This window comes from Aulonocara sp. 'chitande type north' Nkhata Bay, linkage group LG18, assembly GCF_057382095.1.
Source record: "Aulonocara sp. 'chitande type north' Nkhata Bay isolate Kocher_YH1m ecotype deep benthic linkage group LG18, A_spYH_male_GT1.1, whole genome shotgun sequence".
Lineage (NCBI taxonomy): Eukaryota > Metazoa > Chordata > Actinopteri > Cichliformes > Cichlidae > Aulonocara > Aulonocara sp. 'chitande type north' Nkhata Bay.
In genome coordinates this window covers 6,791,922-6,813,709 of record NC_141361.1, presented here as the reverse complement: position 1 = coordinate 6,813,709, position 21,788 = coordinate 6,791,922, and the positions used below count along the sequence as shown (strand labels likewise).

Here is a 21,788-nt window from a genome sequence, read left to right as displayed (position 1 = left end):
TATCCAGTTTGGCAAGCAATAACAAGATCCATTTTTAGTTACGTCCTGCTGCTTCTCCTGCTCTAGTAAAAAACCATAGGCTCACCCTAGTGCATGCTGGTCCTATACCAGTCTCTTTATTTATAGAAACAAAATGGCCCTACAGCTTTTACTGACTAATTTAACAAGGTAACATCAAACAAACAAAACATTGAAACAAATATTAACCTACAAATAAACTTGTAAATAAACCCCAAAATATAAGTAAACTAACAACAAACTTTAACTAATTTCAAAATAATAAAAAAATAAGAACAAATAGCTCCAACAGAAGTTATTGGTGCAGACTGAAGGTTCTGTAAACTACTCAGTCATAGAATGATTACGATATTGAACTAAAACAAATGCCTGAATCCTAAATTATGGATATCCTATTGTGGTGATCTAAAATGTAACACTAAATGTGATTAAAACACTAAAACTCTGGACTCCGGGGCTGAACGACCGCGGGGATCACCAGCCCGAGGAAAACACAAAATACACATGACTCCGTGAGAAAGACAATTCATTCTTGAATGAAGACGTTGATCAGACACATTTAAAATGTAGCCAATTGTGTTTATTATTAAATTATTAAGGAAATAGAAAAGCGGGGGAATAGAAAAGGGGGAGGGGTGGGGGTTAAAGAAGAGGGTAAAGGAAAGGGATAGAAAGGAGGAAAGAGAGGAGAGAGAACCCCAACTATGCCCTCTGAGCAAGCACTGGGTGCGACAGTGGATAGGAACAACTCCCTTTAAAGGAAGAAACCTATGACAGAACCAGGCTCTAGAGGGGCCAGTCAACTGTCGGGACTGGTTGGGGGGTGAGGGTGAAAGAGAGAGGGGGGGGGGGGGGGGGGGGGGGGAGATGGGGCAGGTGTTAGGAGTTAAGGTGAAAATTACGATGCAACGGTGGAGGAGGAAGACGGGGTGACATCAGCAGAAGGAAAAGTAGAAAAAGTAGAAAAAGCAGGAGTGCTCTTTCTCCAGAAGAAGCGGAAGCGTTTTTTCTTCTTTTCCGTGATCTTTTCCACGAGCACTCTTTTCTCTAGGATGAGGGTTCGTAACTCATCAATTGTTTGTGTGTTTTCCTTCTCAAGTTTCCTGCATGTTGTCTCCACTTCTTCTAATTTGGCTTGCTTTTCTTCCAGCCTTTCTTTCAGTTCTTTACATTTGGCCTCCTGCATAAGCTTTGCCTCGTGCATCTCTGTATAACTGTGTTGTAATTTGTTGTGTGCGTCTTGTAGCTGCTGACTTCTCTCGAGTTCTTGAAGTGTACACTGCAGGTCTTTGTTTGTTTTCTCTACTTGCTGCTTTAACATCTGCACCTCAGTGTTTTTGCACTTCAAATTGTTGGAAAGTTTCTCCAGTTCTGTGTTTTTTCTCAGCATGTCACTGAGCTTACTCTGCATCTCTGAGCATTGTTTTTGCACTTTTTTCTTTTCCCCCTCCAGCTCAGTTGTTTTGGAGTTCAGTTGGTTATAACGGTCTTGCAGTTGTTGGTTTTTCCTCTCAAAGTCCTGGAGAATTTGTTTATCTTCTTTCTGCTTTATTTCCCATTGTTCTTTGTCTTGTAGGAAATCCTTATTTCTTTGCACTGTTTTATCAAGCTTTATTTTCAGCGCGGTGTATTTTTCCTCCACGCCTTCAAGCTTGGAGTCCGTTTCTTTCTGTTTAATTTCTAGTTGCTTTTTTTCTTGAAGCAACTCTTTATTTTTGTTCAGTGTTTTATCAAGCTTCGCCTGCAGTGCTTTGTACTTTCCCTCCATGCCTTGCAGTTTGCGCTGCTTTATATCCATTTGTTCTTTTTCTTGGAGGAGTTCTTGATTTTTTTGCAGAGCTTCATCAAGCTTTATTTGCAAGGCTTCCTTGTGTTTCTCGCTGTCCTGAAGCTTGCAATCCATATCTTCCTTTTTCATGGTCTGTTGCGCTTTCTTTCGAAGAAACTCAACCCTTCCTTTCAGCACTTTTTCATTTATCTCAGTGCCTTGGAGTTTTATGACCAGTTGTTTCTTCTCTTGGAGGAGTTCTTGATTTTTTTGCAGAGCTTCATCCAGCTTTACTTGCAGCTCCTGAATCTTTTTTTCCCTCTCTTTCTCGTTTTTCTTCTGTTGGAGGATTTCTTCTGTTGGTTTTTCTTGTACTTTATTAAGCTTTGCTTGGAGCTCAAAGATCCTTCCCCGCATGTCTAGGAGTTCCATTTCTTTCTCCTTTATAATATCTTCCTTATCAAGAAGCTGTCTGAACAGTCTATCTACTTCATCGGTCCTTCTCTCACAGTGCTCTCTCAGTAAGATAATCTCCGTTCGTTGTTTAAAAAAACTTTCCCAGATGTAATTGGTGTACTCTGGCTGGGGCGGGTGTCGCGTATTGTGATTGTTCATGAGATTTTCCTCATGCATTTCTTCCAAGCACATCTTCTGCAGTTGCGTATCGTCTTCTCGATTGCAAAGAGGAGCGCTGGGCTTTACGTTTTCTCTTTTTTTCTGCTTTCTTGGAGACATGTTGGAATCTGTTAACAGTGACTCTGAAAAGGATCCAAAAAGGGCTTCTCTGGCGAACGTTCGTTTGAATGCTGCAAACATAAATGCTGCGAATAACGGACTAAAAGTTCTTGCGTCTCACCCCTATTTATAGGTTTTAGGATCAAAGGATCGAAGGATCACAGTGGTGGTAAGATTCTAAATGTGTGTGACATCACAGTTCCGTAAGCCAATGAGGTTGTCACATGACATTTGTGAGAGGCATTCCTTACTTGGACAAATTATCAATAAGCTTTCAATACCAGTAACAATGGTGACAGTATAATTGACAATTATGTGTCCAGTATGTTGGCTGATTTGCTTTTACTTTTTGCATATGAAAATAAAAGCTGGGCTGATTTTAACACCATTACAAGAAGTGTTGTTAATTATTCTTTTTGAATCCTAATCAGGTTACCACAAATTGTCTTTTAATTTAGTAGAACTTGAAATGTTTGTCAGTGGATAAACAATTCATAATGCAAAGTCAGAAACATCAAGTTATTCTTAGTACTGCATACTTGCAATACATAAGTTGTCCTAACAGTCATGTAGGGCATCTGTAGTTCAGGGGGTCGGGAAGCTCATCTTGTAACTGGATGTAATATTAGCAGACAGAGGGTTTGATGTTGCAGAATCTTTGGAGTTGTACCATGCTGAATTGAAGAGCCCAACTTTCACCAAAGGAAAGAACTAACTGGCCCCTAGATTGCCCAATCAAATCTCTTAATGCCACCAGCCCTCCCCTACCTTCACTGTGTGCTCAGCTTGTAGAAAAGAGTTGAGTGTGGAAGAAATGGCAAAAATGTGGAGCTGAAAAGCTAAGAGAGAAAAAGAAATTATATATAAATCAACGTGTCAAATTAATGGACATGTTAGTTATTGGAGTTCTGGCTGCATTTTATATATCTATATTGTGTCCTTTTTATAATAAATAATAAAAAAAAACATTATTTATCCTCACTGTATGAACATTGTTGGAGTCCTTGAAGTCTCGTCATGTTGAAGTTACTCATGTGATGTGATGTTGTTATAATGATCCAGCTGGTGTGCAGCCATCATATTAGAGTTCTCTTTCTTCTTCTGATTTTATACAATTTTTCTGTGATGGTGTCACATTTACAGTGGTCGCAACAATTGCACCTATAGGACCCTGAAAAACTGGTGCACAGACTTCAGAGTCTAATAAGTGTCACCACTGTAACCACTGCATAATGCAAACCATGACACGAGTTTAGTCTTGGTGTGAAACTCATTTTGGTTCATAGACACCAATCTGACCTTAAGTGGAACAGACCCATAAAACTAATGCGTAATAAATAAATCGAAATTCTCCCATCATCATTCTTTGGTAGGAAGTCATAAATAGGAGTTAAATTCAGACTCTGCACGGCTGGCTTCTCCTGTAACCCTGCATGTTTCTAAGGTTTGTTTTCTTTCTTTTTTTCTTGTTGTTCTTGTGCTTTTTGTCCTCGGGTGAGGTTTGAAGTGTCTGTGTGGTGCAGCTGGTCTGGTCTGTCCAGGCTGCACCACACAGACACTTCCAATCACCACACATCAAAGTACAAAGCGTATGACGTCATCACATTCTGTGTTAGGAAGTCACATTTAGGAGTTAAATTCATTGTTCATCATACTCAAGAAATCTTTCTGTTATCTTGATTAACTTATCCCAACATTGTCAATCAGACTAAGTGATCACATGACGCTAGTTATCAACTCTATAAGGTAAACCAGGGTTTCCCATTTTAGCTACTAGCCTGTTTACATGAAAGGGGTGGCGTTGGGGGCATCTGACCAATCACATACAGAGCAGCAGAACAGCTGACTTTACAAAGAAAGATAAAACTATAAACATGAAAAGGTTAAACACTTGTATTAATAAAGTTCAAATAGGAACTAAAAGTTCTTTTGCTGAGCTCTGTTGATGTTTACCAGTCTGGGAGAAAATACAAGCATAAATACAAAAATGGCCGTGGATATACTGGGAAAAGCATGAGCAGTGATACAGGAGACCAAGAGGAATTGCTCAGATAAGATTAAATGCTGTCATGGACGAGGACATGCTAGGGACAAGCGTTGCAGACAAAAGAAAAAAACGAGATTAATGTTTATAGAGGAATTCAAAATGTTGTGAAATTGTTCTGCAGACAAATGGGAAAAGTCAAAGAACGAAGTTGAATTTAAGAATCTAAACTGATTAGACTACTGATGCTCATCAATGGAAAGATCCTCCCACTATCCATGGCACAGCAGTCCAAAGGGATCTTTCAGGTACTTGTTGTAAAGCAGTTTTCCAGAGAACTGATTGGTAGCTAAGTGGTGATTTCATACTTGTTGATCCGTAATCTCAAACACAACCTGCTCTGAAGCAGGTTTGCTCTACAGTTTAAGTCACTATGGTGATATACTCCAGTAAGAAGTGAGCTACCTTCATAGTACCTCTGTACTCATACCTGTGTGTTTCTTTGGCATTGCTTGTAGATATGTTTTAAAATGCAGCTGCAGTGCATTTTAAAACCTTAAGGAAGCTGTTATTGATATGGTGTAGATTAGCCAACAGATTTCTTTTCTTTTTTTACCTGATGGACACAATGCAGTGTAGTAGCCCTGCCCCTCGTTATGGTTTGTTCTTCATCATTCACTCACTGTGCGTCGATATGCTGGATGTCTCCACAAACAGTTCTCTGCATGCAGATGCAGTTTTTCTTCATTTGGAGCTTTGTGGGAGCTGAGTTCTGTTTACAGAGATGTTAATGGTCCTGTATGTGACCTGTCACATTTTATTTATTAAACAGACCACCTTGCAGTGTAGCTTCCACGTTAGCTGAGATTTGTTTTATTATTTGTTTTTGCTTGTTTTTTATTATTCTTGCTGATGATTTATATTATCTAAATGTAAGGTTCATTCATATCAGTTTGCTTATTTAATTTAATACAGTTTTTTTTTTTGCCTTTATCTTTGTCTCCATAACTGATAGTCTCTTATATCAGTTCCTGCTCATAAGGTTACTTTAACATTTGAGGCCACGTTATGATTGGTTTAGGTGGCAGCACAAGCAGCTTTACTTCCATAAAATATATATATTTTTTTTAAATAACATCTGAAGTAATTTAATGAGGAATGAGTCATCCAGTTCAGCTCTGGTATTATGATGATATAATATGTGCTTCAGTCTTAAACAAGCACAGAATTTAATGAGCTGCTTCTTCCCGACTCCCTGATTTCTGCACAGCTGGATTATTGTACCAAAGAAACTGTTTCTGTAATATTTCTGTGAAATATAGTAATCCACTAAAACCCAGTGAGTGTTGGTTAGCTAAGATTTGTTTTTGTTCTTGATGGAATCGAAACACTCAGAAACGTCATTAATATTCGCTTGTCCTGCTGCAGACTTTTCTATCCAATCTAACAGTGAGAGCGAGCATGTGGTGCCCCACCCACTGGCTACAGGCCACATATTTCTGCAGATAAAGGCACCACCGTATTTGCCTTTATTCCGATGAAATGTCCTCTAAAGGACGCCCACACAATTGATGAGAAGTCAGAGACCAGATGCCGATATTGTAATTCCATTAGAAAAAAGGCTGCACTTAAGTAGGGAAGATATGTGTAGGGCTTTTAAGGCCATTGCAGTCCCAAATGGAGGCAGATGGGGTATGTGAAGTTCAATATCTGTGGGCTGAGCACCCTGATACCACAACTCAAGAGTTCTGTTTCTGCGTTATCAAAGGTAGCCGGTCAGAATATTCTGGATAATCCTTCATAATTGATCAGAATTTGCCAAATAGACTTAACATGGTGTTAAGTCTGTCACATCATTTATGAAAGTCAAAGGTTAAAGTGTGATTTTCATCAAGAAGAACTTGAAAAGAGAAACTACATGACTATGACTCGACATTAGGCACAGACAGGAATGCTCAAGCGGTATTAGCTGTTTGAAGGTACATTAGGAAAATGTTGAACGTAATGCACAACAAGCACCTTATTTCCTCCACAGAAGGTTGATAATTAACCTTTAACCTCCGTCACTGTGATGTGTGAATACTTCTGCTACTTTACGAACTATTGTAATCATAAAACACTTTTAAAATCTGTATACTCCAATGATTTAAAAACAATAATACAGCAAACATTTAAAACCAATCTCATGACCAAGGGCGCTGCTGGCTTCAGGACCATGCAATAATCCATGTGTGGTTTGTATTTGTATTATAATACAGTCTGTAAGAAAGCCTTTTGTTATATTATTGAGAATATTGATCAACTAATTGTGATGGTGATGGTGCTCATCCGTCTTTTATCAGTCACTGCATTTTAACACAGTTTGCTCACCGTACATTCCAGTTTCTGGTCGCTGAAACCAGTCAGACCTGAGCTCCTGGGGGCCTCCCTCAGGTGAATGGTGGTTTTTAAACTTCGTACCACTTACAAAACTTCCCCAGCAGAACAATTGGTTTCAGGTTTATTCCTGTAAAGAGTCTGTACATGATAGATAGTTGTTTTTTTTTTAAATATCGGACACATAATCGGGAAAACACAAAAGGGAAACATTTGTCTTCTTTCTTTTTCATTTTCCCAGCACTAGTTTATTACATCACAGCTTAAAACACCGATTCCAGTATTCAACTAGTTATACATCATTTCCATCCCTTCTTCTTACTGTGTTGAGCCATCAGAGATGCTTCATATTTCCATGTTTTACAGGATTGTCTGCCTGGAGTCTGTCGTCATTGTGCTTAAATAGTAGTTTTGACTTTTCATGTAAATGTCAGGATAGGCAGCATCTTCTTTAACTAGTTCAAGCTGCCAAAATAAATCCAGAATTAAATTTTAATCCTCATAAAAGGCTGAAAATATTTGTTCTGAATCCAAAATAGTTAGATGTAGTTTGTTAATTTCCCTCGTTTTGTTATTACCCTAGAGTAGCGTTGGTGTATCTTTTCTCTCTCAGTTAATATTTATTATAAACATTCATCATAACAGCATATATGCAATTACTGGTCACTTTGTTAGGTACACCTTGTTGCTGACAGAACTGCGTCATGAAGTCATGTTCATTAATTGTTGACTTGAATCTGCCGTTCCACCTCATCCCAAAGATGCTGTATTGGAGTACAGTGAACTCATCTTCATGTTCAAGAAACCAGTTTGAGATGATTTGAGATGATTTTGAGATGGAGTGGTAAAGTCTATGTTTTTAGGGGAAATCACTGAAAAAGAAATCATAGCTAATGTAGCAGAATCTAAAAACAAGACATCCACTGACTGATGGGTTAGACATGGTCATCGTAAAAAAGACCTTGGATTGTATAATCAAACCTCTCTGTTATATTTTTAATCTCTCATTTTATTCGGGTGTATTTCCTTTTTTTTTTTTTTTTTTTTTCCCCTTTGGATCTATAGCCCTCAGAATTGTTGTCTTAAGGCCAAGAAAGATGCCAACCGGATTTATTTTACCAAGTGGATCATCATGGCCTTGCCATATTGGTCCATTTGATTGACCTTTATTGAATTTATTTTATTTTCAGTTGTTACAAACGGGACAGACATGACTGTGGGATAGGACAGGGGGAAAGAATGAAAGAAAGAGAGGGAGAGAAAGAAAACCAAAGGGGAGAAGAGACGGTGAGAAGGGGAGGGGGGGAGAGAGAGAAAGAAAAACAAACAAACAAAAAAACAAAACACCTGGGTCACCTGTATGGAGAAAAAACAAACAAACAGAAGAGAAAGCAAACAACAAAGAGCAACATAATAAGAAAAAAAAAAAAAGCTCCATCACAATAAACTAGCTAGTCATAGATATCAATAGTTACTAAATAATAAACGATATTGTGCAGCACGCAAGATAGACAGCGCACAATGTGCTTTGAGGCAGCAGCCAAGAAAGCTGTAGTCCGCGTCTGTGAATACCCGTGTGTACACCTGTGTGCATACCTGTGTAGATCAGCATGCTTGCATTCCAAAGGTTTCTCCATGTAATGATCTGCTAGGGAGCGTGGGGAGCCACAGCCCTGTCCTCTATGGTATGAAGCAGGTATGGAGGAGATCAAAACTCCAGACATCCAGAGGCCCCCAGAACACAAGAGACAAGAGATTCGGGTGTATTTCCTGACCGAATGAAAGTGGCAAAAGTTATCCCTCTTTATAAATCGGGAGACAGACATAGTTTTAATAATTATAGACCAATATCATTGCTATCACAGTTTTCTAAAGTGCTTGAAAAATCTCTTTGCACAAAGATTTGATAGTTTCATTGAAAAACATCAACTGCTAAGTGAAAGTCAGTACGGATTTCGACGGAACAGATCAACAGCAATAGCATTAATGAGTACTATTGAAGACATTTCATCAGCAACACATCATAATAAATATACTATTCATTGATTTAAGAAAAGCTTTTGACACTCTGCAACACTCCATCTTGATTTCTAAGTTAAGAACTTATGGTGTGAGAGGAATAGTATTGAACTGGTTAAGCAGCTATTTACATAATAGGTTTCAGTATGTGCAGTGTTTAGGCAATTCATCTGATAGAATGAAAATAGAATGTGGGGTCCCTCAAGGTTCTGTTTTAGGACCAAAACTTTTTAATTTATATATAAATGACATTTGTGATGTGTCAAAAATGTTGAATTTTGTTTTGTTTGCAGACGATACAAATTTTTATTGTTCCGGAGAGAACTTGAAAGAATTGGCTAAAATTATGGTTATTGAAATGAAAAAAAAGAAAAAATGGTTTGATGTAAATGAGTTATCACTGAATTTGGAACAAACGAAGTTTATGATATTCGGAAACCGTGTAAAGGAGGAAGAGATAGTATTATCTATAGAGGGAGTATTAATTGAAAGAGTGACATAATTCCGTTTTCTGGGTGTAATAGTGGATGACAAGTTAACATGGAAATCACATATTGAACATGTTAAAAAAAAGTTGGCTAAAAGTATTTATATCCTGGGTAATGTTAGATATATATTAGATTACCACTTAGAGCCCCCGAGAGCAGCCAGTTGGCTTTTCTACCTTTAAAACCTAGGGTAGAAAGGTAGAAGCCTGGCCGGCTGGTGGTAATGAGAATATTATATTTTTCATTGTTTCTACCCTATCTGAGCTATTGTGTTGAAGTATGGGGGAATACATACGTGACTAATATGAAACCATTATATTTATTACAGAAGAGAGCGATTCGAATTACGCATATTGTTAAATATAGAGAACACACTAATAATTTGTTTATAAAATCGAAATTGTTAAAACTAGAAGACATAGTGAAATTACAGACTTTAACTATTATGTTTAGGGCAAAAAATAAAACACTACCTCTTAAGTTACAAAGTTTATTTGTATTGTGTTCAGAAAATGGGGACGGCAAAAGGAAGTTTTATTTTAGAATAGAATAGAATAGAATTCAACTTTATTGTCATTGCACAGGTACAGGGCAACGAAATGCAGTTTGCATCCATCCAGAAGTGCTTTAGTGATATAGATATATTACAATATATATTAGCAATAGTATAGATATGTAAGTATATTACAGAAATGGGTCTATTATGGTATGTTATAATGTACACGTATGAAGTATGTTGTGAATATTCTATAACTAAGTATGTACAGGCTGTAGTGAGTACAAGCTATGTACAGGCTATGAACAGGATATAAATATGAAAAACTATACAGAATATGAAATAAATAACTTTACAGAAATCTGAGATATACAGCTATACAGAAATGGGAACTATGCAAGTTGTAAACAGTTGTAGGATTAAAGATTATTGAATGTACAGAATGATTATTTACACAGAGCTATACAGTAGTGCAGTTAAGATAAGTGAGGGTGTAGATAGTTTCTACAGAGGCTATATAAAGTGCTAGTGGTTGTGAGTGGTGGTTCTGTCCTAAGCACCGGTTTGCTCGAACCACACAAAGGCAAATGTGTCCAACAGTCATCGGCATAAGAAACTGGAATTCTCTCAGTGATCATCTTAAGTGTTGTATAAATGTTTCTCAATTTAAAATCTGCTATAAGAATAAAATGATAAACCAATATGAAGAAGTTGAAAAGAATAGAATTTAATTGCAGAAAAATGATCTTTTAGTTTGATATTTAGTGGTATTGCTCATTGTTGAGTATATTGTTCTGTTTGCTTTGTTTTGTTATGTGCAGAAAATTGTCATAGTGTAATTTTGGTTGCCTACTTGTATTACCACAGATAGGGGGCAGGTATTAATAAGAATTTATTCTTCTTCCTGCTCCTTTTCATGCATGGAAACAGTGTTACTTTAATTGAAAGGAAGGTTGTGTATGGGAATGCATTACTGCTGTGTGAAACAAAAAAAGACTTTTCCCCCCATTCCATGCAAGGCCACCTGGGTTGGCTGGAAGACTGTTTACTTAGCCTAGCAGGGCGAAGGACACTGTCTCAGCTGAACTCTGGACACACACACACACACACACACTTGCACTGATATGCACACACTGATCCCCCCTCCGTTTCCAAACGCCTTCGATGCTTGTGCCCTACCGGGGCAGATGGCAGTCGACTGGACCAGCGCAGACATGCTGCAGGACCAGATGCGCTGTCTACACCGGCTCTCTCTTACCCTTTACCCGCCCCTGTTGCTTGTCTTGTGTTTCTATGGTGTATTGATAGTCATGTGCTTTTTGTGCTGAGGTGTTTTTTCTGTTATCAAACTGTTCTCCCACTAGGAGCTCAGTCTGAGTGGAGTTTTTTTTCTCCTCCTCTTACCTCATGTTATGTATTTTTGTTGTTTTTTTCCTATCAGCCTACCTTTCTGACATGTCTCCCCAATGTGATGTTTGTGTAAAGTTGGTCAGAAGGTTTCTTTGTAAGTGTGCATGCGCCATTAGCGTGCTGCCTGCTGTAACCCTAATTTCCTTTGGGATTAATGAAGTATTCTGATTCTGATTTACCCATTAAGATTTTAAATGAAACGATAAACAAAGGCCAAGAAAACTGAGTTAAACTCCTGAGTCTACTATATATTTGCACCATGAAGAAATGAATTGTTTGCACCAGTAATAAATAATCAAATATATCAAATTATCATCAATATTTAAATAAAAGCAAGCATTGCACCAAACAAAACAACAATTCAACAGACAGTTCTATAAACCTGTGGATGATTCAAAGTGCTGCTATAACTGCACAACAAAACTGCAGTGAGAAAAGCTTTGGATGTTCAGTTTAGTTATAATGACAGTTAAACAACTAAAATACTCGATTAAGTAGGTGAGAAAAAGTTACATTTACTGGATCAGTTTAAGACCAAAATACATTTGAATGAATTACTGACATGGATACTTTGTGAAAAATTACTAAACAGTTCAGGTTTTTTAAATCCACTGTGACTGTGTACACAGGAAAGACTACAAAATAATGTTTGTTTGTTTGTTTGTTTGTTTTTGTAAACACTGTGGACTGATCTGCATTTGTTGTTGCTAAATTTAAATATTTGTTACTATTTAATGATCATAATCTCATTTGAACATAGGTTTGATTTAGTGGAGTCAGTTGTTCCCATGCATCATTCTGTAAGTGTGAGAATGAACTAAGATTAGAAAATGTCAAAATATAAAGTGTAATTTATTTTTATTCATCACAGCATCCTAAACTTTGCTGAACTTTTTGAAATATAAAATAAACTCGCTGAGTGTTGACTGTCACATTTCAAACATCCAAGTAAAGATAAACTATTAAACTTTAACTGGGTCAGACTTGTTACTGCATGATGTAATCACACATACCACACCCTGCATCATGTGATTGGCTCTTGGTCGCTCTGTAAGAATATATCTCCCTTCACAGATGTGTCTGTATCAGGATGGGTCTAAAGGTGAACAAGAGCAGAGATCTGTTTCCCTTCAGAGCACAGAGGTTGTTTCTGTTCAGAGGAAGTGAAACTGTCTGACAGTCACTGAGAGACGGTGAAACGGCACAGCACATGAATCAAATGGACCAAACAAAATTCTGCTGTTCAGTCTGTTTGGATCTACTGAAGGATCCGGTGGCTATTCCCTGTGGACACAGCTACTGCATGAACTGTATTAAAAGCTTCTGGGATGAAGAGGAAGAGAAGAAAATCTACAGCTGCCCTCAGTGCCGGAGGACTTTCACAGCGAGGCCTGTCCTGATGAAAAGCACCATGTTAGCAGATTTAGTGGAGGAGCTGAAGAAGACTGGACTCCAAGCTGCTCCTGCTGATCACTGCTATGCTGGACCTGAAGATGTGGCCTGTGATGTCTGCACTGGAAGAAAAATGAAAGCCTTCAGGTCCTGTTTAGTCTGTCTGGCATCTTACTGTGAGAAACACCTTCAGACTCATAATATTGTTGCAGCTTCATTCAAGAAACACAAGCTGGTGGAGCCCTCCAAGAAGCTCCAGGAGAAGATCTGCTCTCGTCATGATGAGGTGATGAAGATGTTCTGCCGTACTGATCAGCAGAGTATCTGTTATCTCTGCTCTGTGGATGAACATAAAGGCCACGACACAGTCTCAGCTGCAGCAGAAAGGACTGAGAGGCAGAGAGAGCTGGAGGTGAGTCGACAAAACATCCAGCAGAGAATCCAGGACAGAGAGAAAGATGTGAAGCTGCTTCAACAGGAGGTGGAGGCCATCAATCAGTCTGCTGATCAAACAGTGGAGCACAGTGAGAAGATCTTCACTGAGCTGATCCATCTCATCCAGAAAAGAAGCTCTGATGTGAAGCAGCAGATCAGATCCCAACAGGAAACTGAAGTGAGTTGAGTCAAAGAGCTTCAGGAGAAGCTGGAGCAGGAGATCACTGAGCTGAAGAGGAAAGATGCTGAGCTGAAGCAGCTCTCACACACAGAGGATCACATCCAGTTTCTACACAACTACCCCTTACTGTCAGCACTCAGTGAGTCTACAGACTCATCCAGCATCAATATCCGTCCTCTGAGCTACTTTGAGGATGTGACAGCAGCTGTGTCAGAGGTCAGAGATAAACTACAGGACGTTCTGAGAGAACAATGGACAAACATCTCACTGACAGTCACTGAAGTGGATGTTTTACTGTCACAACCAGAGCCAAAGACCAGAGCTGGATTCTTAAAATATTCATGTGAAATCACACTGGATCCAAACACAGCACACAAACAGCTGTTATTATCAGAGGGGAACAGAAAAACAACAGTAATGGAAGAACAACAGTTTTATTCTGATCATCCAGACAGATTTACTTGGCAGCAGGTCCTGAGCAGAGAGAGTCTGACTGGACGTTGTTACTGGGAGGTGGAGTGGAGAGGGGGAGGAGTTCGAGTAGCAGTCGCATACAAGAATATCAGCAGAAAAGGAGGGGGTAATGAATGTGTACTTTGACGTAATGACAAATCTTGGGCATTAGATTGTAACATCTACAGTTATACATTTTTGTACAACAACATCCAAACTCGTGTCTCAGGTCCTCGTTCCTCCAGAGTAGGAGTGTACCTGGATCACAGAGCAGGTTTTTTGTCCTTCTACAGCGTCTCTGAAACCATGACTCTCCTCCACAGAGTCCAGACCACATTCACTCAGCCGCTCTATGCTGGACTGTTGTTTTATGATTATGGAGCCACTGCTGAGTTGATTAAGCTCAAATAGACTGAAGTCTTTCATATTGTGTGTTTAAATCTGTATTTTAGTTTCATTTTATTTTCTCTCCATCATTTCTGCACAGAGATCAGCTGTCAGTCAAACATTATGGGTGGTACCTCCACATCTTCTAGTTGTTCTCTTGATGTTTCTGAGTTTTTAAAGGAGATCTTTCCTGTGACTGTTTATGGAGGCTATCACTGCTCATCATCATTTTGATTTACTAAAATATTTCTCCACATGAAAATGTAAACTTCTCTATCCTCTAAATGTTTCTGGAATATTTGTATTGAAAAATGTCGACATTTCTCTTTATGAGTATGGCAGACCATGTGTGTGTGTTTGTGTTTGTTTTTGTCAAAATCATCAAAGAAATGAGGAAAAACTGTGATTTTAATGAATGAATTCATATATTGTGTTGATGTTTTATTGTGTGAATAAACTGGAAGGTTTGACTATAAATCAAACTTTGAACAAAGTCTTTTCTTCTGTCTTCATTCCAGGATCTCACTCAAATCTGATGCAGAAAATATGAAACTAATCTGAGAGAATAACTGAAGCAGTTTTCCTCCTGAAGCATCACAAAGTTCAGAGTTCATGTTTAGAGCAGAAGATTCAGCAGTCGCTCTGTGACCTTTCAACTATCTTCACTACAGTATTAGTCAATGTCAAGTCAAAAGAAACTTTATTGTAATCTCTACTATATCTGGTGCAGCATACAGGGAGACAAGACTATGGGGCTCTGGTTAGATCAGTGCAAAAAAGGCAATAAATAGATAAAGAAAGGAGAAGAAAATAAATAAAAGCTTAAGTCTAAGGTGATCAAGAAACTTCTCAATTAGAATTTACAGTTTGGAGTTTAAAGTGACCAGTGTAGCAGCTTGTAAACCTGGAGTAAATAAATGTCCATAGAGCAGCATGTCTTACAGAGGCAGTGGTGTGTAAAGTGCAAAAGAGTCGGTTAGCAGTTTGTGTGGGGGAGAGAGGGAGTTCACGAGTCTGAGGGCTTGTGGGAAAAAGCTATTCTGCAGTCTGGGGGATCAGGCCCCGATGCTGCAGTAGTGTCTGCAGGATGGAAGGAGAGAAAAGAGTATATGTGAGGGGTGAGAGGGGTCAAGCACGATGCTGGAGGCTTTACTGATGCAGCGGTTTTGTAGCAGAGGGAGAGATGTTCCGATGATCTTGGCAGCTGCTTTAACAATGCATTGTAGTTTGCTAAGATCACCAGCATTGCAGTTGCCAAACCACACGGAGATGCAGCTGGTCAGAACACTCTCAATGGTGCTCTGTAGAACGTGGTGAGGATGGGAGGAGTGAGGTTGGCCCGCTTCAGGCGTCTCAGGAAGTGGAAGCGCTGCTGGGCCTTTTTTTGGTGATGGGGGTGGTGTTGGTGGTCCAGGTGAGGTTGTCTGAGATGTGAACTCCCAGGAACGTGATGCTGGTAACAGTCTCTACCGTGGAACCACGGATGCTGAGTGATGTGTGAGTGGAGTCTTCCTGAAGTCGACAATCATCTCCTTACACTTGTTAACAACAAATCATTTCAAATGAAGTCTATTACAGTTTAACAACTAGTTGATGTGTACAGTGAAACAGTCATGTGACCACAGAACAGCTGAAGACTTAACTGAGGTGAGGATGACACTCAGTGTTTCAAAGGTCACTTTCTGTTGTGTTCAAAGATTTCCTTCAGATATGGTCTTTAATCAGTAAAGCCAGTGATACAGCAGTGTCATTAGCTGTGTTATTGGCACCAGGCTGTGTTTATGTATGTGTTTAATTCTGTCTGAGGATGTCTTCAGCATGAAATGATCATTTGGACACAAATGCACAGACGGAGTTGAGCTGTTTACTGCTGATGAGGAAGGAAAATAGTCTGTTGGATATTAATACAAATTCATAAGCATGAAAAGGCAAGGCAAGGCAAATTTATTTGTATAGCACAATTCAACAACAAGGTGATTCAAAGTGCTTTACAGAGACATTAGAAACAAAAACAAATAAAAAGCATGATTTAAAATTGATTAAAACAAGCAAACAAACTAACTAACTAAACACACACATTTCACACCTGTTCGCGCGATCTGAACCCTTATCGTAAGGGGAGCTACCAGTCCTTCTGTGGACGAGCTACTTTCTATTTTAAATTCCCTGAATTTAAAATACTCTCTAGACCCAGTCTAGACCCAGTTGGGGAGCTACCCAGAAAACAATGTAAATACACTGCGAAATTGTTTTAAATTGGTTATTTTTCATGTTGCATTAATGGTTGTCATTTGATTCAAGAGAACTGCGATCTGTACATCAGTAATCGGCTAGTAAGTCTTTTCTGGGATCGATTGGTAATGGCTTCTTTCTCTACCAGGGGGCTTTCGCGCGCTCTCTCCTCATTACAAAACTACTGCAGAAGAGAAGCATCTCAAAATCACCCTCGTCATTCTTTCCTCCGTGTTTTAAGGTAATGGTGGTCAAAACAGGATATTTTATACTCTGTACGTTGTTGAGATATTTTATAGGTAGTCTTTCGTTATTTTGTGAGCTTCAGAAACATTTTATTATAGATTTTTAGTGGGTAGACCGCGGTTTTGAGCCTCAGTTGCACAATGGCCATTAAGCTAACGGCAGAAGCTACAAACGTTTCTATTGTTATCTATTTTGTACAGAAACATGTTCAGATACAAATAGTAAGCACTCAATTGTTATTTTTGGGTTATTAATTAGCTCTTTCTTCCACTGTGTGACATTGAGCAGTACGCAATGTGAATTACTTATGTTCATTTTTCATTGCATTAAACTACTGCATGAGAGAATCACTTGAAAATCACTCGTAATTTCCCCTCTGCTTTCAGGGGTGTAACATAACTGCGCAATACAGCTGCAGTGAGCAAAGCTTTGGATGTCCAGTTAAGAAATTAAAATACTAAAGCTAAGTAGGTGAAGCAAGCATGCAGTTAATGACTTTTTTACACCACAGTACACTTGGCATTAGGGCTGCCAAGATTAGTCGACTAGTCATTATTACGTCGTTTATCAAAATCGTAAACCACTAATTTAATAGTCGACGCGTCGTTTGAAGCTTTGTAAGATCCTGAAAGACAGGAATAAGCAGTAGGATTTAAGAGTGTAATAACGGACTGAAACAGAAGATGGCAGCAATGCATGTTCAAGCATGCCAGCTGCCGTTAAAGGCAAAAGAAGAAGAAGCAGTCTCCGGCATCGTAGCTCTGTCCAAATTCAGGGGCGGCATCCTTCGGAGGCCGCATTTGTAGGCCGATTGCGTTACAGCGACGCGACGAAGGCTCCGACAAATGCGTCGTCCTTTTCCCCGGATTTGGAGGATGGGTCATGCTAGTGCAGTAAGCTGTGCGTCCAATGGATGCATGGTCTGATCAGTCAACTAATCGCAAAAATAATCGGTGACTAGTCGACGATCAAAATGATCAAGCCCTACTTGGCACTGGTCATTTGTATAATAATTCTTACATAATGAGTGAAACATATGTTTGATTTATTGTAGACAGTTGTTCCCATGCTTATTTTGAGAAAAAGTCAACACGTGAGATTAGTTGTTTCAAGAAAAACTGCCATGGCTGCTGTACCCTCTACAAAATGCCTTGTTTAGATGAGTTAAGAGTGTAACAAATTCATCCTGTTTAATCCACAAGGGCAGGGGTGTCAAAGTCCTGAAACTTTTACATGTGTCCCTGCTGCAACACACCTGAATAAAATGAGTAGGTCATTAGCAAGAGTCTTGACTACATGCTGAGGTGGGAACCCCTAAACCTCAACATTTTTAACTTAACATTCAGCAATTATTTCAACTCAAAACGTTCAGTTATCAGCATTCACACTGCAGTTTCTTCAGAAAATGCATTTTCTAGTTTGAAATAAATGAAAGTGTTGGGAAAAAATGTACTTCAACAATAAAAATGCTTATATTGTGCCACGTTCATTCATGAGCTGCTATAACATGAATCTAATGGCTGAATTGTCACCTCAGTATGCAGTCAGGGCTCTTGCTAATTAATCTAATTTTATTGAGGTGTGTTGGAGCAGCGACACGTGTAAAAGTTTCAGGACCTCAAGGACTGGAGTTTTGACACCTGTGCACAAGGGTGTAACCAGCGTTATCATGGAGCGCTTTATTATTATCTCAAAAGGTACTATACCAATAAAGTTTTACCTTACTTAAATCATCGCCACAAGGCATTTCGTATAGGCTAAGTTACTAGTTAACAAGGTTAGCTAGGTCACAGTTTTAACTGCATATTGTAAATCAAACATAACAAACCCTGGCACTGATGAAATAAGCATTTATGACTTGTTGTTGCCTCCCTTCACAGATGTGTCTGTATCAGGATGGGTCTAAACAACATGGTGTAAATGCAGTTGCTGGTGAGCCTCATTTCCTGTAGGAGGTGAACAAGAGCAGAGATCTGTTTCCCTTCAGAGCACAGAGGTTGTTTCTGTTCAGAGAAAGTCAAACTGTCGGACAGTCACTGAGAGACAGTGAAACGGCACAGCACATGAATCAAATGGATCAAACAAAAGTCTGCTGTTCAGTCTGTTTGGATCTACTGAAGGATCCGGTGACTATTCCCTGTGGACACAGCTACTGCATGAACTGTATTAAAAGCTTCTGGGATGGAGAGGAAAAGAAGAAAATCTACAGCTGCCCTCAGTGCCGGAGGACTTTCACACCGAGGCCTGTCCTGATGAAAAACACCATGTTAGCAGATTTAGTGGAGGAGCTGAAGAAGACTGGACTCCAAGCTGCTCCTGCTGATCACTGCTATGCTGAACCTGAAGATGTGGCCTGTGATGTCTGCACTGGAAGAAAAATGAAAGCCTTCAGGTCCTGTTTAGTCTGTCTGGCATCTTACTGTGAGAAACACCTTCAGCCACATTATGAAGTAGCTCCATTAAAGAAACACAAGCTGGTGGAGCCCTCCAAGAAGCTCCAGGAGAACATCTGCTCTCGTCATGATGAGGTGATGAAGATGTTCTGCCGTACTGATCAGCAGAGTATCTGTTATCTCTGCCCTGTGGATGAACATAAAGGCCACGACACAGTCTCAGCTGCAGCAGAAAGGACTGAGAGGCAGGGAGAGCTGGAGGTGAGTCGACAAAACATCCAGCAGAGAATCCAGGACAGAGAGAAAGATGTGAAGCTGCTTCAACAGGAGGTGGAGGCCATCAATCAGTCTGCTGATCAAACAGTGGAGCACAGTGAGAAGATCTTCACTGAGCTGATCCATCTCATCCAGAAAAGAAGCTCTGATGTGAAGCAGCAGATCAGATCCCAGCAGGAAACTGAAGTGAGTCGAGTCAAAGAGCTTCAGGAGAAGCTGGAGCAGGAGATCACTGAGCTGAAGAGGAAAGATGCTGAGCTGAAGCAGCTCTCACACACAGAGGATCACATCCAGTTTCTACACAACTACCCCTCACTGTCAGCACTCAGTGAGTCTACAGACTCATCCAGCATCAATATCCGTCCTCTGAGCTACTTTGAGGATGTGACAGCAGCTGTGTCAGAGGTCAGAGATAAACTACAGGACATTCTGAGAGAGGAATGGACAAACATCTCACTGACAGTCACTGAAGTGGATGTTTCACTGTCAGATCCACCAGAGCCAAAGACCAGAGCTGGATTCTTAAAATATTCATGTGAAATCACACTGGATCCAAACACAGCAAACAAATGTCTGTTATTGTCAGAGGGGAACAGAAAAGTAACATTAATGAATCAACAACAGTCTTATTCTGATCATCCAGACAGATTCACTAACAGGCGTCAGGTCCTGAGTAGAGAGAGTCTGACTGGACGTTGTTACTGGGAGGTGGAGTGGAGAGGGGAAGGAGGTTATGTAGCAGTCGCATACAAGAATATCAGCAGAAAAGGAGGTGAATGTGTTTTTGGACGTAATGACAAATCTTGGTCATTAGATTGTTACAACAACAGTTTTACATTTCGGTACAACAACATCCAAACTCCTGTCTCAGGTCCTCGTTCCTCCAGAGTAGGAGTGTACCTGGATCACAGAGCAGGTATTTTGTCCTTCTACAGCGTCTCTGAAACCATGACTCTCCTCCACAGAGTCCAGACCACATTCACTCAGCCGCTCTATGCTGGACTGACGTTTTACTATGGAGCCACAGCTGAGTTGATTAAAGTGAAATAGACTGAAGTCTTTCATATTGTGGGTTTAAGTCTGTGTTTTAGTTTCATTTTATTTTCTCTCCATCATTTCTGCACAGAGATCAGCTGTCAGTCAAACATTATGGGTGGTACCTCCACATCTTCTAGTTGTTCTCTTGATGTTTCTCAGTTTTTAAAGGAGATCTTTCCTGTGACTGTTTATGGAGGCTATCACTGCTCATCATCATTTTGATTTACTAAAATATTTCTCCACATGAAAATGTAAACTTCTCTATCCTCTAAATGTTTCTGGAATATTTGTATTGAACAATGTCGACATTTCTCTTTATGAGTATGGCAGACCATGTGTGTGTGTTTGTGTTTGTTTTTGTCAAAATCATCAAACAAATGAGGAAAAACTGTGATTCTAATGAATGAATTCATATATTGTGTTGATGTTTTATTGTGTGAATAAACTGGAAGGTTTGACTATAAATCAAACTTTGAACAAAGTCTTTTCTTCTGTCTTCATTCCAGGATCTCACTCAAATCTGATGCAGAAAATATGAAACTAATCTGAGAGAATAACTGAAGCAGTTTTCCTCCTGAAGCATCACAAAGTTCAGAGTTCATGTTTAGAGCAGAAGATTCAGCAGTCGCTCTGTGACCTTTCAACTTTCTTCACTAAAACAGCTTCATTACAGAGAAACAAGTCACATTTTCTTGATGTTCTTAAGTCCTTTCAAATGTTTTTAATGGTCCTTGAATGCAGCATCAGTGTCTCAGGTTTAAAAGGTCACTTTCTGTTGTGTTCAAAGATTTCCTTCAGATATGGTCTTTAATCAGTAAAGCCAGTGATACAGCAGTGTCATTAGCTGTGTTATTGGCACCAGGCTGTGTTTATGTATGTATTTAATTCTGTCTGAGGATGTCTTCAGCATGAAATGATCATTTGCTCAGCTGCTGTGTCTCATCTCTTATCAGACATTGGTTGGAACAGAGTTTTGTTGCTGACCATCTGACAAGAGGGTGAAGAAAAGCTTCAGGCTTCATTTGGACACTACGTTGGACAGAAGTCTCCACAAAAATGACTCAGAAACACAAATATTATTAATGAAAGTCCAAATGTCAAAAAGGGGTCATACATGATCCTGAGAAATGTCCTTGAACATTTGAACATGAGTCAGAGGGTTGTCAGGTTTCTACACTGCATCGTGGCATCAAGCCTGAGATGTCTGTGGAAACAAGTATGGAGGACACAAATGCACAGACGCAGTCGAGCTGTTTACTGCTGATGAGGAAGGAAAATAGTCTGTTGGATATTAAAGCAGCATTTATTAGAGTAAGAACAGATACTTGTGTCCTTCATTTGATCCCCGTCAATTTACAGAAGACTTAAGGACCCTTTGACTTCTAACATACAGCTGCATGTTTACAATTTTATTATTTATTTATTTATTTATTTCTAGCAAAGCGAGACTTTACTGATTAA

The 21,788-nt window shown here is 39.4% G+C and overlaps 2 protein-coding genes and 1 pseudogene across 3 annotated transcripts; 2 read left to right on the top strand and 1 right to left on the bottom strand.

Moving 5' to 3' along the window:
• Nucleotides 1-582: 582 nt before the first annotated feature.
• LOC147307884 (uncharacterized) lies at nucleotides 583-2,631 on the bottom strand. Its single transcript, XM_086272978.1, has one exon. It carries the CDS (start codon nucleotides 2,600-2,602, stop codon nucleotides 917-919), a length of 1,686 nt encoding a protein of 561 aa, XP_086129104.1. The 5' UTR covers nucleotides 2,603-2,631; the 3' UTR covers nucleotides 583-916.
• A 9,852-nt stretch (nucleotides 2,632-12,483) lies between these two features.
• Nucleotides 12,484-14,600, top strand: LOC147307883 (tripartite motif-containing protein 16-like; annotated as a pseudogene).
• Nucleotides 14,601-16,559: 1,959 nt separating this feature from the next.
• On the top strand, nucleotides 16,560-21,003 carry LOC147307882 (tripartite motif-containing protein 16-like). Of its 2 annotated transcripts, none has more exons than XM_086273024.1 (2): nucleotides 16,560-16,615; nucleotides 18,501-21,003. In XM_086273024.1, exon 2 carries the CDS (start codon nucleotides 18,684-18,686, stop codon nucleotides 20,337-20,339), a length of 1,656 nt encoding a protein of 551 aa, XP_086129150.1. In that variant the 5' UTR covers nucleotides 16,560-16,615; nucleotides 18,501-18,683; the 3' UTR covers nucleotides 20,340-21,003. The 2 variants fall into 2 exon arrangements, with proteins under 2 accessions (XP_086129150.1, XP_086129151.1); XM_086273025.1 differs by lacking the exon at nucleotides 16,560-16,615 and adding an exon at nucleotides 16,673-17,087.
• The last annotated feature ends 785 nt before the right edge of the window (nucleotides 21,004-21,788 follow it).